The sequence below is a fragment of the Corapipo altera genome, unplaced genomic scaffold (assembly GCF_003945725.1).
Source record: "Corapipo altera isolate COAL_440 unplaced genomic scaffold, ASM394572v1 112, whole genome shotgun sequence".
In the NCBI taxonomy this organism is placed as follows: domain Eukaryota; kingdom Metazoa; phylum Chordata; class Aves; order Passeriformes; family Pipridae; genus Corapipo; species Corapipo altera.
In genome coordinates, this window is record NW_020884899.1 from 3537862 (window position 1) to 3551121 (window position 13260).

A 13260-nucleotide genomic window follows, 5' to 3' on the forward strand; every position below is an offset into this window, starting at 1 on the left:
ACCACATGGATGCTCCATACGTCCTGCTTGGGAACCGATCGCATCTCTGTGAAAAGAACCATCCATCTCATAAAACATAAGTTTCCCCGCACCCCCCCACCCCCTCCCCACCCCCGTTTGAGTCCTGATGAGGTATTTTGAGAATGTTCTTGACATTATTTAAAATATATGTGTCCTGTTTGAATGTCAAAGATGACATTTCTGTGAGAGCAAACAGAAGCCACGTGCTGCTCTCTGGCTTCTCCTAGAGGATTTCTGTCAGCCTGATGCCTTTTATTTAAAACGGAGGTCACTGAATTTCTAAAGATAACGACAGATTAGATGAAAGTGCTTTTATGATGGTGAGGTTGTGTCCATGTAGAAGTGACTGTTCTGCCATGTTCTATACCCAGCTGCACTCTTGTTCCTCATTAAGGTAAGTTTGATGCTTTGGAATCCATTAATTTGGTCTGAAAGGAAGGGTGAACTAATTACTCTTAATGAACCCTTTTGGTAATGATGTTGGGGGGGGGAAGGGGTGGTTTTGGTTTGATTTGATTGCCTCTGTGTCTGTGTTGCTAGAGGTTGTGTGTCTGGAGTACTTGGGATGTAACCCAAGACATTTGTGCCAGAGTGATGGCAAACCCACCACAGGTAGCAGTCTGTGGTTAGCCACAGGACAGCCTGAGAAGCTCTGCTATGCACCCTCCAAACAGGAGGAGATTTTTTGTCTCTAAACATTTCGTTTGACCCTACCCCACATATTTGGTTCTTTTTGTCCAAGACATCTCTGGCTTCCCTGAAATGGGAGGAGCTCCCATCTGTAATTCGGAATTTCCATTTGTAGCTTCACTCTTTACCCCTCTGGGACTGCCCCAGATAGTAATTTAATCTTGAAATCCATGTTTGTTCATCTGAAAGACACAGAGCTGATAAATGCCTGTCAGATTAGGCAATAGCTGGCTTCTTAAGGTGACCCACAGATAGTATCAGCAAATCCATGTTTAAGCAAGTTCTACCCCATTTGTATTTTCAAAGTAAAATATAAGATGTTCATTTCCACCATTTCTCTGCAATTGAACTCACTCAACCTTTTGTGAAACCTGGCTGCATTTTCCTGCCCAGGGCTGTAAGAGAGAGCAGAGCACAGTTGTGTTTCTGGTGGGTGCTGGACTGAACAGGCACTATATCGGATGCACATGAGGAGGTAAAGAAATATCATCATCTCAGGCATTATCCCTCTCCAGTCAGATTTATTTGTTACTTTTCTGTCACCACAGGAAATATCAGAGGTTCCTATACATAAGAGTATTTCTTTCCTGCAGACGTCAGCGTAGCAGAGGTCTGTCTGAATTAACTTTAGATCAGCTCACTTGGGTGTCAGAAGCTGTCTGGGAAGCCAGGTAAACACCCACACCAACTTCTGCATAGCTGCAGCTAAACCTTTTCCAGTCCCAGGCGAACTGGTTTAAATATAGCTCCAGTATTTCGACGCTATCCTGCGAGCTGGAGCGTAAAGCTATCCGAAGGGATTAGAGGAAGCTAAAAGAATTTTACTGTCTCTTTTTGAGCATGTGTTTGTACATTTGGTTGCACTTTGTGTGTGATAGGTTTTTTTTCTTCCTGTTTCTTGAGCTTTTCCAGTCAGGGGGGAAAAAAAAAAAGGCAAAAGGAAAACAATTTAAAAATGAGAAGATCTGCTTGCAGGAGCAGTGTCAGAGGGTGTTTGGGTGGGGTGGTGCCTGGAAATGGAAATGTTTGTAATGCCATGTTTCTTGCTGTCGGAATTCAGATTGACTCATGTCCCTTTAGAAGCACAGAGAGGTGTTACTGTGCATTTGACAGTGCTGTAGTCTTGCATCTGACACAGAGTCCCCTGAGATTTCCTGTACCTGCTAGTGAGAGATCAGAGCATCTTGAAACTCTGCTGTCTTAAGAGGAGGCCTCGCTGCTGAGCACGTTGTGTCTCTTTTACTCGCTCTCTGCCCGAGTCCGGCTCGTGGCAGCAGTCGGGTGCTCTCAGCAGCTGCCTCTGGTGCACAGGAGAGTGATTTCTCAGCAGTGCTGCCATCCAGAACAGGCCCCTTGCATGCCAATCACTGGCCTCTCAGGCATAATAACCATAATGAACACTAACAGTGAAAATATATTTGTAGTTACCTTGTTTTGCATATTTGGCAGTGCCAGTATGGAGGCTAGGTGCAATCCTCTGTAACAGCTGGGAGATGCTGCTGTTATAAATTACCAAAAGTAATGAATATGGGAAATGCTTATTTTCATTATTAGTGACTCTTACGTAGGTTTGGTGGTTTTTCATGGCAAGTGTTGGTTATCTCAGGCAGCAGCCAGGGAGTTAGAGTCCAACTCTCTCATTGTAAGGGCTTCACAGTGTCTCTTTCTCCACCATATTCACACTTATGGGTCTTTGTTTGGTCTGGGGTTGCCTCTGATCCTGCTCCACAACTCCCTGGATTTTATTAGAGGAATTCTCCTTCTCTAGGATGGAATTTTTAGCAGAAGGGATTGGGACCCACATCTAAACACCTGGCTGAAGACAGGGCTAAAAATAGTGCTGCAGTCAGTCAGTATTTATGTGAAGGAAGCTGGTGGGAGCAAGGGGTAAAGAGAAGGGAGGGTTTTAGGGGTAGCCATGTGCTCTAGTGTGCAGGATGGGCAAAATTTACCTCTTCACTGAGAGGAAAGGCCCTGGTCAGGTAACTGGGTTTGTTACATCTGTGTTACAAGTCCTTTCCTTGGATGAGTGCCGTGACTGCAACCTGGTTCCTCTAACTCTGGGGTACTTACAGGAGCATTTCATCCCATGTCTGGAATTTTATAACCAGGGCAAAAAGTCAGTCCCCATGTTGAGAGCCAGGAGGACTGAGGCTGTGAATGCCTCGATTGAGAACAAGAGCCTCTTCCATCACAGGGGATGGAGCTCTGAGCTGAATAGATAGGGAAGAGTGTCCCCCCAGGATCTGCTGTGTTTGGCTCCATGCAGTGCTCTCTGGGAGAAGAGAGCATAGGCACCTTCCCTTCCATAGGGATATATAGCAGAATTTCAGAGATCAATTTGTGTGGTGGCACAGAGCCTTTTACATTCACTTTGTTACCTAGAGGAGAGAGTGACAAGCCCTCCATGGCACAACAGTACCCAGCACTGCCAACAAGCATCCCTTATCAGGATTTGCCTTTCCCGTGCTTTCTCTGTGCAGTGCACTTTTTAAATGCTGCTTTTAACCACTGTCACTGCAACTAATGATTCTGCCAGAGCACAAATATATTTGAATAGATAAGTATCTTGGAAAGCTGCTAACGGGGCTGTGCTGTCTGTGCCAGAGTTAAAGAGCACAAGAAAAGCCAGGAGAGGAGGGGAGGGACTGGCAAGGAGATACCGGCACAGAGGAAAGAGGAATAAGGAATACAGTAGAAGGAATGCTTGTCAGTCAGCAGAGCTGGCTCTTGCCCTCAGCCCCAGAAAGCTCTACCTTGTCACCATCCTCCGTGGCACTGGAGAGCAGCCAGGGGTTTTTCTCAGGAGCTGTCAGCTCTCTGATAAGCTGAGATGTTTATCGGGAGCAGATCCGAGCCACAAGCAAGACTGACTGACATGGGAGCGTGGTGAGGAATAGCTGCCCCTCTTCTCCTTCTGGAGCCCTGCTGTGGCTCAGGGACTTAGGAGGCAGCAGAGGTCCAGCAGTGCTCCACAGGGAAGGGTTTCACTCTGATGTGCAAGAAACGCTGCAGAGCCCCACGAGCCCCCAAACAAGATGTTCACTGCTCCTCTGTGTACTTGTGTGCATGTCCTGATGGTAGTGGGTGTGCATCCTCATGCATCCACTGAAGCCATGCTATCTGATTGCACGTCAGGACTCAGCCCTGCAAACAGGAACAAGGCACCTGGCACAGGAGCACTAGAAGAGTCCATGTGAGAAGTCTACAGGAACATCCTGTGTGGAGAAGACCTTACTCAGCAACTTGTACAACATAAATCCCAAAGTAATGAGTAAAAGTAAATCAGCCTTCCTAACCCTGGTTTGCAGAGGCGCAGAAGATTATGAGATGTTGACAGGGCTAGGAATAGAAATCAGGTCCTTTGCACTTGTCAAGGCAAGGAATTCACTGCACTTTTGAGAGTCTTTGGATGCAGCTTCCATGAATTTCAGGGAAAGGAGCTACTCAGAACTCAGTTCTTCCTTTCCTATACTCCTTGTGTCCTGTCCAGCCTAGATGTGAACCTTCCAAGAGACAAAACTATTGAATTTCTCTGGGATCATTGAACTAATGCTGGGAGCATTTTATACGTAGGGAGATTTTCCCCAAGTCTCAGATGCATTTCTATCTCCAGCTTTCTGATCCCAGAAACGTCTTAGCTTCTTAATTTTATTTGTAATTCTTTGTACTCTGAGACACCCTACACTTTCCTGGATCCATCACTTAGATGTAAGTTGTCCTTCAAGAAGACTCCTGTGGTCCCACTGACTGCCATCAGTTTACCACGATCCTTCCAGTTTCTGCTCGCTGTCAGCCATGCTGCAGGATCTGTATGTTTGTCTAATGATGATTTATTGCAGTACCTGTTTTCTTTCTGGTTCACTTGAGAGGTTTGCATTAACTTCCTTCTGCTCTGGGTTTTCTCTTGCTCCTGACACACCTTAGTTTGAATAGTTGTGCCAACCCAGACTAAACTAGAATCCCTTGCTCCATGTCCCTGAGCACTTTGTAGGCAGTTGCTGACACGTTACATGTTCATAGTATGATTTTAGAAATTGGTCCATGCTGGCTGCAGAACTGACAGGCGTTAACAGCGTGTCGTTTGAAACTCCCCTCTGCCCTCATTTTCTTCATCCTCTTATGTTTTTTCTTTCTGCTGTTGAGGTCCCTAGAGATAAAAAAATACTTTGACTGACATTTAAGTGGCATGAGGGTCACAAGTATAAAGGGTATAAATACCAGTGATATCTGTTAAATGACTGGAAGGGGCATGTTAAAAGATATGTGTTTATGGCAGGATTAGCTAGGGATATTACTTTTTTCTAGGCAGACACCCCTGCCTATCACCTGAAGCTGGCTCTGCTCCCAGCCCAACCAGTTGGATTTTTTGTTAATTTTGGGTATATTTTGCATTAGATAGCTTTTCCCAGCCAAGCTTGATGCAAGCACTCGGAATGAGCTCTGCAGCACATGCATGCCCAAGGAGTAATGAGCAGAAATTACGAAGGGGGTAATATATGGTGAGTTCCAGGAAAATCTTCCTGACAGAGAGCATAACAAGGCAGTGGCATCAATTCCTTGAGGAAGTGGTGAAAGACCTATCACTTGGCACATTTAAAATGGGATCGGACAGAACACAAGTACATTTACAACAGGGAGCAATCCTGCCCTGCCCCCCAGGGATGCATGAGGTAACGTAATAGGTCTTCTCCATTTCTAGATTCTCTGCTTCTCTGTATCGTGTCAATGCGAGGAAGCTTCATCCTGCTCCACTGCCTGTCATGCTGCTGTCTACTTGAAGATGTTTTTCCCAGACAGCATGTAGAAATTCACTGTCCTCCCTGAATTAAGCAGAAGAGCTCTGTAGGCTTTGGCCTGTGTGTGTCCAGAGAGCGCTGTGGCTAGGCAGGCTGGCAGGTCCTTTTGTTAGTAAGTGGAAAGACTTTTGCAAACAAGCTTTCTCTGTCTAGCTGAAGCCTCATTTCCAGCACTAATGCAACAATAGGGAGGGCTCTGTACATCATTTTTATTATATGGCAGAACCCAGGGAAGTTCATTTTTCCCCATGACATATAGGCTTATGCTACAGTCTCAATTTATCCTTCTAAATAATGTAGGTGGCAGTGGTTGATTCACATTAGTTTTTCTTCTGTACTGATGATATGAAAAACGGAGTTTGACCTCTGCAGCTTGAACCAGCAAGAAGGGAGAAGGCAATTTCCCTGGCTATTCTCACTGCGGCTCTCAGTGGTCATTTTGAACCGTGGCAGGCAGAAATGAGTTCAAATCCTTACAAGCAAAGGGGTTAATATTTTTTAGTTCAGTATATGGTTTGTGAGCAGAGTTGCCCTCTTACAGGCAGTCCTAACCAGTAGAATCTGGGCACTTGGGGACACTTAAAAAATTATTCCCACAATGCCTGGGGGAAGCAGGCTGAGCAGCAGCCGCTTCAGTGCCTGCCAAGGGCCGTGCACTCCTGCAGTGCCAGGTTGCTGCCATATGCATCCTGCTGCTTACTTTCTCTGCATCTCCGTCTTTTAGTCCGAGTATGGAGCCTGGTTCAGGAAGTTTAGGTGTGACCAGCTGTGCCAGGCAAGAAGCTGGATGAAAGGCCAGCCTCCCAGGCCGAGCAGTGCTGGACACCAGTGGAATAGGCTGAGCAGATGAGAGAAAACCACCTTGGACCATTGCTTGCTTCCACATCATGAGTCCTGTGCAGGTTGCCCATGTAAATTGCTACTGTGTGTGCTCTGACAGTTACTGCCATTATTTAGATGTACCCCTCATGCATCTGACGCTTTGGGGATGGGATCAGATCATGACCTGAGGAATCTGCAGTCTGGGATAAGCAACTATTCCTGACCAAAGCTGGGGGAGCAGGCACTGCTGGGACAAAGGGAGGGTGGCTTTCACGAGAGTGCCATGCAGCAAATTGTGTGTATTGCATTGATGTGTATCTTTGTTGTCTCAGGCTGAGTGTCTAATCTTTTTATATCATGTATAATGAAATCTGAAAGAACAAGGAGATCACTAACATGGAGAAAGCTGACTAAAGACAGTGTTTTCTCAAAAAGGAATGTCTGTTGGAAGGAAGGGTGGTGAAGTGGGAGGGATGGGACTCCGCCAATTTCTACAGGAAGGTCGCAATTTGTTGGGTGCTTGCTAAGCTTTGTGTGGATCAGATAAGAAACAAACAGCTACAGTTAGTGTGCTTTGTGCTTGGCTGTTTTGATTAAAGGCTTATTAAAGGTTCTTTTATTAGACAGGAGTCCCATACAAAGCTGTAATTAATACGTGCGTATGTGTATGGTTTTTTTCCTTTATTGAAGCAATGAATATAAGTGCTTGGGGTGGTTGGAAATACAACAGTAACTGGTTCCCTGCGCATTAGAAAAATAACAATAACCAATTCCACAAGTTTCTAACAGCAGACTGGGTACCTTTGGCTGCATGCTGGTATCCTGTGGGTCCAGGGAACATCATGAAATATTTATCCAGGAATATACCTTAAAAGCGTGGGGCATGGCCTTCCTTTTCAGAGGCTGTCAGTTTGATTACCAGATTTGCTGTAACCTGAATTGTCTGTTTCATCTTGTTTGTGTACAGGAGCTCTGCAAATAGAGAACAGTGAGGAGTCAGACCAAGGCAAATACGAATGTGTTGCAACCAACAGCGCAGGAACCCGCTACTCTGCCCCAGCTAACCTTTATGTTCGAGGTAAGAGCAGCATCCACCCAAGGAGGTCACTCTCCTCCTTTCCAAAAGGCTTCATGGCTTTCAGTGAAGGGGAATGTTCCCTGCCTTAGTATGTTCCCCAGTCACAGCTGGTGGATTGTGTGATGGGGCCTTTTTCTCAGAAACCAGCAAGTTATGTTCAGTAATATCTTTGATCCACATTGGTTTTGACTCTCATTTCTGGAAATCTGTTGTTGCTGTTTATGTGGTATTATGTAAAATGCTGAAATACGGGCAGAATTGGAATTCCTTTCTCTCTTGAACTCCTTAACTTTGTGTCATAGTTATTTTAATTGGGATCAAGTGGTGCTTAATCCTCTTAGTATAAACTAACCTTTGGTGTAGTACTGTAAAACTGGTCATGCTCTGCTGAGCCAGAGGTGCTCAGCTATAGTGAGACAATATTTAGGCCTCTGCTTTGGAATGTGTACCTTTAAAAATTGAATATCTCTTCGGAGTTGTCCTAATCCATCTTATATGCATCAATGATTGAGCCTCTGGGTATTAAGGGCTCACACTGGGAACCTGCTGGAAATTAACCACAGTTCATATAAAGTGATTTTTCTAATGGTTATGCTATGTTGCCAATTTAAAACTGTTTTCAACATACCAAAATAACTAGGTTTTATATTAGGACGGTCTCCTGACAGTTTTGTTACTCTACATTGAAGGTGTTTGAATTAGCCTGGAGAGAAGCAAGGGCACTTTTTGTTAATTTTGGCAAGAAAAAAAATGTGCTGCTCCATAGAGAACTCTGTAGAACCAGAGCCACTTGTCAGGAACCCTTTGGAAATGTAGTTACGGGTTTCCCAAGAGGAGAAAGAACATTCTTGTGCTGGCGCAACCCATTGCTTGTTAGGAAGTTAGTACCAGATTTTATTTCCATGTAGTAAATCAACAGTCTAATAATAAAACCTCATATTCATTTCTTCCTTCCTCTGATTTGAAGAAAGAAAATACAATCTTAAAGCTGTATTGCTTTGGTTAGTATGGAAAGAGGACATGAGAATAATAAAAGTCTTCTCATGGCTGTGTGTTTGCTTCTAGAAGTGGCTTCTGGCATTGTTTTTGTTGCTTATTATGGGGGACTGCTTTTCTATTTTGCAGCGTAATTTGGATTATAAGAGTCTTTGGAAGGCTGAAGTATCCAATTAAGCATGTTCAGATGATGAAGCTATATCTATGCAATGGAATCACTCATTTCACTCTCACAATGTTCTTATGGATGATTTTGAACTCCCTGTATTCTTGCAATTTCATTTTTCAGGCAAGCTGTACTAAAACTCATCCCAGATTGACCCTTTGCACTCTGAGAGAAAGAATTCTAGTTACCAGGTTGGCTGTTGTTGCATAGGTTTTTGTGGATACCCAGCTGCATTGCTGTAGTATTTGGGATGCTTTTGCTTCCTGTAACATGCTCAGACTGTCAATGTTCTGTTTTCTGTAGAGATGTGGCTGAAAAAAGGCACAGAAGCTTGGAGAGGTAGAAAAGCATCTTCTTAACAACTTCACGATTTCTTACTAATGAACGCTCTTTGTTTAGCAAATGAATCCCATAGGACTGAGGAGTGCACTGAATTTCACACTTGGTTTGCTGCTCAGCAAGGTTTTCATCTGTCCTGTCTGGGCTAAGCACGGGCCATGGATGGTCTGCATGTGTGAGAGGACCCCAACATTCACCAAAGAAAGCATGTTCTTAGGCATATGTTTGGCTGTTAACTGTCTTTTTTTTTTTTTTGCACATAAATTTTTGGAACAAGCCTTTTTCTTGTACGTAATCTTTACGATGTGAGTTTACAACCCATGTGATCCTGATAAAGTCCTGACGTATAGTTAAGATGCGATACCCCATAAATTGTTATCAGATGATATTTCCTGTACATTTCAGGTCTTAGATGGTATTTCTACTTACAATTTCTGATAGCAAATGTTCTACCAAAAAAAAAGTCATATTGTTACTACATTAGTTAAAGACTTCAAAAAGTTACTCAAACGGAGAACAATATTTCTTTAATGAGCAAGGAAAAAAAAATAAAATATCTTTCTTTCTTAGGTCTAGAATGCAGAATAAAAGAATCCCTGGGGGGGTTTTCTTGTGATAGTCCTGCAGTGTTGTCATTAGACAGATCAGTGACTTGGAGTAGGATCTTCATAAAGTGCCTGCATCTTTGCTAGAGAGGACATTAATTAATGCTAAATTACAGTGGAAATTAAATATGTGGGCTGCACTGCCATTGCTTGGTGGTTTTATAATGATTGACCTCATTGCAGTGAATATCCAAGAAGCCACTTCCTCGGGAAGCATGGCTGAGTGTGGAGCAGCAGCACTAATTTCTGCAGTGGAGTTCTTGGGACTGCTTGTGCCTGCTCTCATTTACAGCCTATTGTTTTTCTAATAGTTCAAATGTTTGCTTGTCTCTTGACTCCTGGGATTTATGTTTTTGATCATGTCCTCCCCTTTCCTAGCCTCCCAGGTAATCCTTTGTGAGGGGGCTGTGTTGGAAAGCACAGGCTCATTAGCATCTTTATACTTTTCATGCTAACAAAGGAAGAGACTGGGTGCTGAGAAGGAGTATCCAGGCACTGCTCAGGGCTTTCTATATCAGTGAAAAAACAGGAGGAGGAAGGAGCAGGCTACACCAGTGTCTTGTCTCTGTGAATCCTTTACAGCCAGCACTTCTGCACAGATGGACTTCATTAAAAGTTAAAACATTTCCACACCAGGGATTTGTAAAGGAAAATGGATGCATTTTCCTTGCAGCTATTATTTTCATCTTACTAAGTGTGCTGGAAAGCAACCCTCATAAGCTTTCTACTTCTGGACTGATGGGTCTATCTGGCTGCTGCTGCTGAGCTGGGATGGGGCTGGGGCTCGGCACTGGGATCTGACTGCCTCCCACTGCTAGAGGGTTGCAGAAAACATCCAGACCATCAGAGGAGCAAGAACAGGGTGAAAGCAAGAGCAGGGAGCGTGCCAGGGCGAAGTGGCTGTCTGGGGCATAGCAGGGATTTTGAAGGGGGCACAGTGACATATTCCTGTCCTGCCCTTTGAGCACAAGCATGTTTGCCAGGGCTGGTTTGGATGTTGTTGTTACCACCATGAGGAAACACTCATCCATTTGTGGTCCATGGTTACATCTACCACAGTATATTGTAACAGTGATTAGATTTGGGACTCCATGGTGCTGGAGGGAGAAGGGAAGGGAATAGAAACATATGGAAGATGTGATTCCTCTAATCCAGAGAGCTTACTGTCTAATTTAGCAGCAAAAGATCCAAGAAGTTTACTCAAGACATTCAAGAAATTGATTTAAGAGTAGAAGGCAGAATGGACCTAGTGTGGAAAAAAGAAAAAGGTGGTGTCACTTCATCATGCCCACTGGGATTACAGTATAATTGCACTGATTCACCTACGCTATTGGTTTTTAATGAACGCGTTTCATTTTTCATTTGCCTACAGCTTCAGGGACATCTGCACAAAGAGGAGCATTTTCAGCCAAAAGTCTTGTCCTGTGAAATGCCCATGAAGGTGGTGGCCTGTGTGGTGCACCCCTCAACAGTGGCAGTGTTATTTGACTCTTTCCCTGTATGAAGAGGTTTTTCCACCCTTCTGTTTCTCTACACATGGCATTATTTTTTTCCTACTTCAGTGCAGGAAGGCTGTGTAGAAGAATATCCTTATTAATACACTGTGGAGTTCACTAGGTGTGTTCCCCAGTGCTACTTACAACAGTGAGCAATGCCTATAGAATAGTACTTACGGGAGCATTGCCTGCATTTCTCATCAAATGAGAAATCTGCTGCCCAGTTTTCACTTCTTAAGTGCTGCTTTTCAGGCCTTCAGGGCATGGCCCTGTGGGGCAAGCACAGTGAGTTCCCTGGCCCAAAATGCTACACATACTATGCAGAAGCAGCCACACAACTACTTTTAGAAAAAGACCATTTAAAACTGAATTGTGTGCTCTTTCCCCAAATTGCAAGCTAGTAAATCAGACTGCAGTAAATAGAAAGGGTATTACTGCAAAAATTTGTGCTTTCTTCATCTGCTTTTTGAAAGGCCAGGCTAGTGTTTCACTTGGCAGCAGGGAACCTTGCTTGGAATCCGAAGTTTTATTTGCCAAATTTCACCAAGGAGCCATCACCCAAAAAGAATTTTGGATAGTGGCTCTGTTCCTAGCAGCAATTCTCTGGCCTCTGCAGGGTTTTACCCTTGGGAACTTGGCACTAGCTTAGGCTCAGACATGGAGGGAGCTCACCAAAATGGCTACTTGTGGCTATATGATATTTACTGCAGCAGGGACCTTGTGTAAATAATAATAATTCTGAATGACTGACGTGGGCCTGGAGCAGCAAGACTTGACGCCTTGAAAAAGAACATTTTCTGCTTATGTAATATTAAAACGGCTAAAATAGCAACAGCAGTCAAAGCTTGAGGCTATTGCCAGGAGAAGAGTAGAAGCTGAGGACAGTGGTTGAACAGTCAGGAACCGAAACTGGGGATGTCTGAAAAATTGCTAAACAACAAGGGAGTATGTTTGTTTACAACCCAGCTACATGCACACTTCTGGCAATGTGCTCCGTTAAACCTGCCTGTCCTCGGGGTTGATGGGGGTGACAGTACTTGCCCAGAGAGGGACATTGCTCGTGCTTGAGGGCCTGGCAGCGATCACAGGCAAGCAGAGACTGGAGAGACTTGTGAGGGAGATGCCTGGATGACAGGAAACATGAACTGGCAGTTGAATCAGGCTGGATGACCCAGACTGCTGCTTCAGACAGATGTCTACCCTGGACCACCCGAAGAAGCAAAACCAGGCTGCAGCAGAGGCCACAGAGTGTAGCCCTCAGCAGCTGGTACATGGCTGAGGAGGCTGCAGGTCTGAAGGGCCACGATCCCCCTGCTCTGTGCAGTCCTGACCTCAAGGTAACGCTGCAGCCAAGCAGGGCGACAGAGGGTGGTGACACTGATGAAGAAAGGGCACTCCTTTTTATGGGATTTCAGTACTTTTGACTTCATTTCCTCTGCCCCGGAGTGCTTCTCCATGCTGAAGCTGTGGCCATGCTTCTGTAGCCCAGGTCAGAGCAGCTGTGGTTTGGGCAGGGGCAGCTCTGTTGGTTGTTAGCAGGCTCAGGGCGAGCGCAGCCCGAGCTGTGCCACACGCGACACCGGCAGACAGACACTGCTCACTCAGAACCACAGCTCGTGCTGCCATGGCTGTGTCTGTCCTCATGCTGGAGCTGCCTGGCTTCAGAGACAGAGAAGCACATGGAGCCTTCTGCCAAGTTTTCTCCTCCTCACATATTACTATGAATATTTTTGTCGTGTTTTTCTCCTGGCATGAAGTGTGTTCACCATCGGTGTTGCTCTGAGCATTCTGCTGTGCCATAATGATTTTAATGATCATGGTTTAATAAATAGTAGTTCTTTGTCCTTCAGCGAGCACATTCCATCTTAAGATTTCAGTGTGCTTTATAGAACTCAACTAAATAAGCTTAACAGTTTTATTCCTTGCAAAGTCCTTTGATGGTTCAAAGTGCAGTGTGAGGCTAAAGTCTGATTATTTGTAAAATGACCTTTATGGAAAATAGAAGGAGAGTGACTGGTGCCTCAGTGCATGATAATGCAACACAGAAATGGACTTGAAAACCTCTTTCCCACATGACCTGCACAGACATCTGTGGAACAATTAGGCCTGCATATCTGTGCCAACTAAATGTCCATTCCCTCCCCTTCCATATCCACTTGCACAAAGGGCTAAGAAATACATCTCTGGTGCTCTGAGATTTTCTGCTCTTAATTGAATTCATGCATGCATGTGTGTGCAATATGAATGG

The 13260-nt window shown here is 44.6% G+C and overlaps 1 protein-coding gene across 19 annotated transcripts in view; it reads left to right on the forward strand.

Moving 5' to 3' along the window:
* The window catches only part of PTPRF (protein tyrosine phosphatase, receptor type F), a 287109-nt gene that overhangs the window by 189330 nt on the left and 84519 nt on the right, over positions 1 to 13260 (forward strand). For all 19 annotated transcript variants that reach the window (XM_027649309.1, XM_027649322.1, XM_027649312.1 and 16 more), the window contains one exon: positions 7300 to 7410. In XM_027649309.1, the coding sequence (XP_027505110.1) occupies positions 7300 to 7410 (111 nt within the window). The remainder of the gene's footprint in view (positions 1 to 7299; positions 7411 to 13260) is intronic.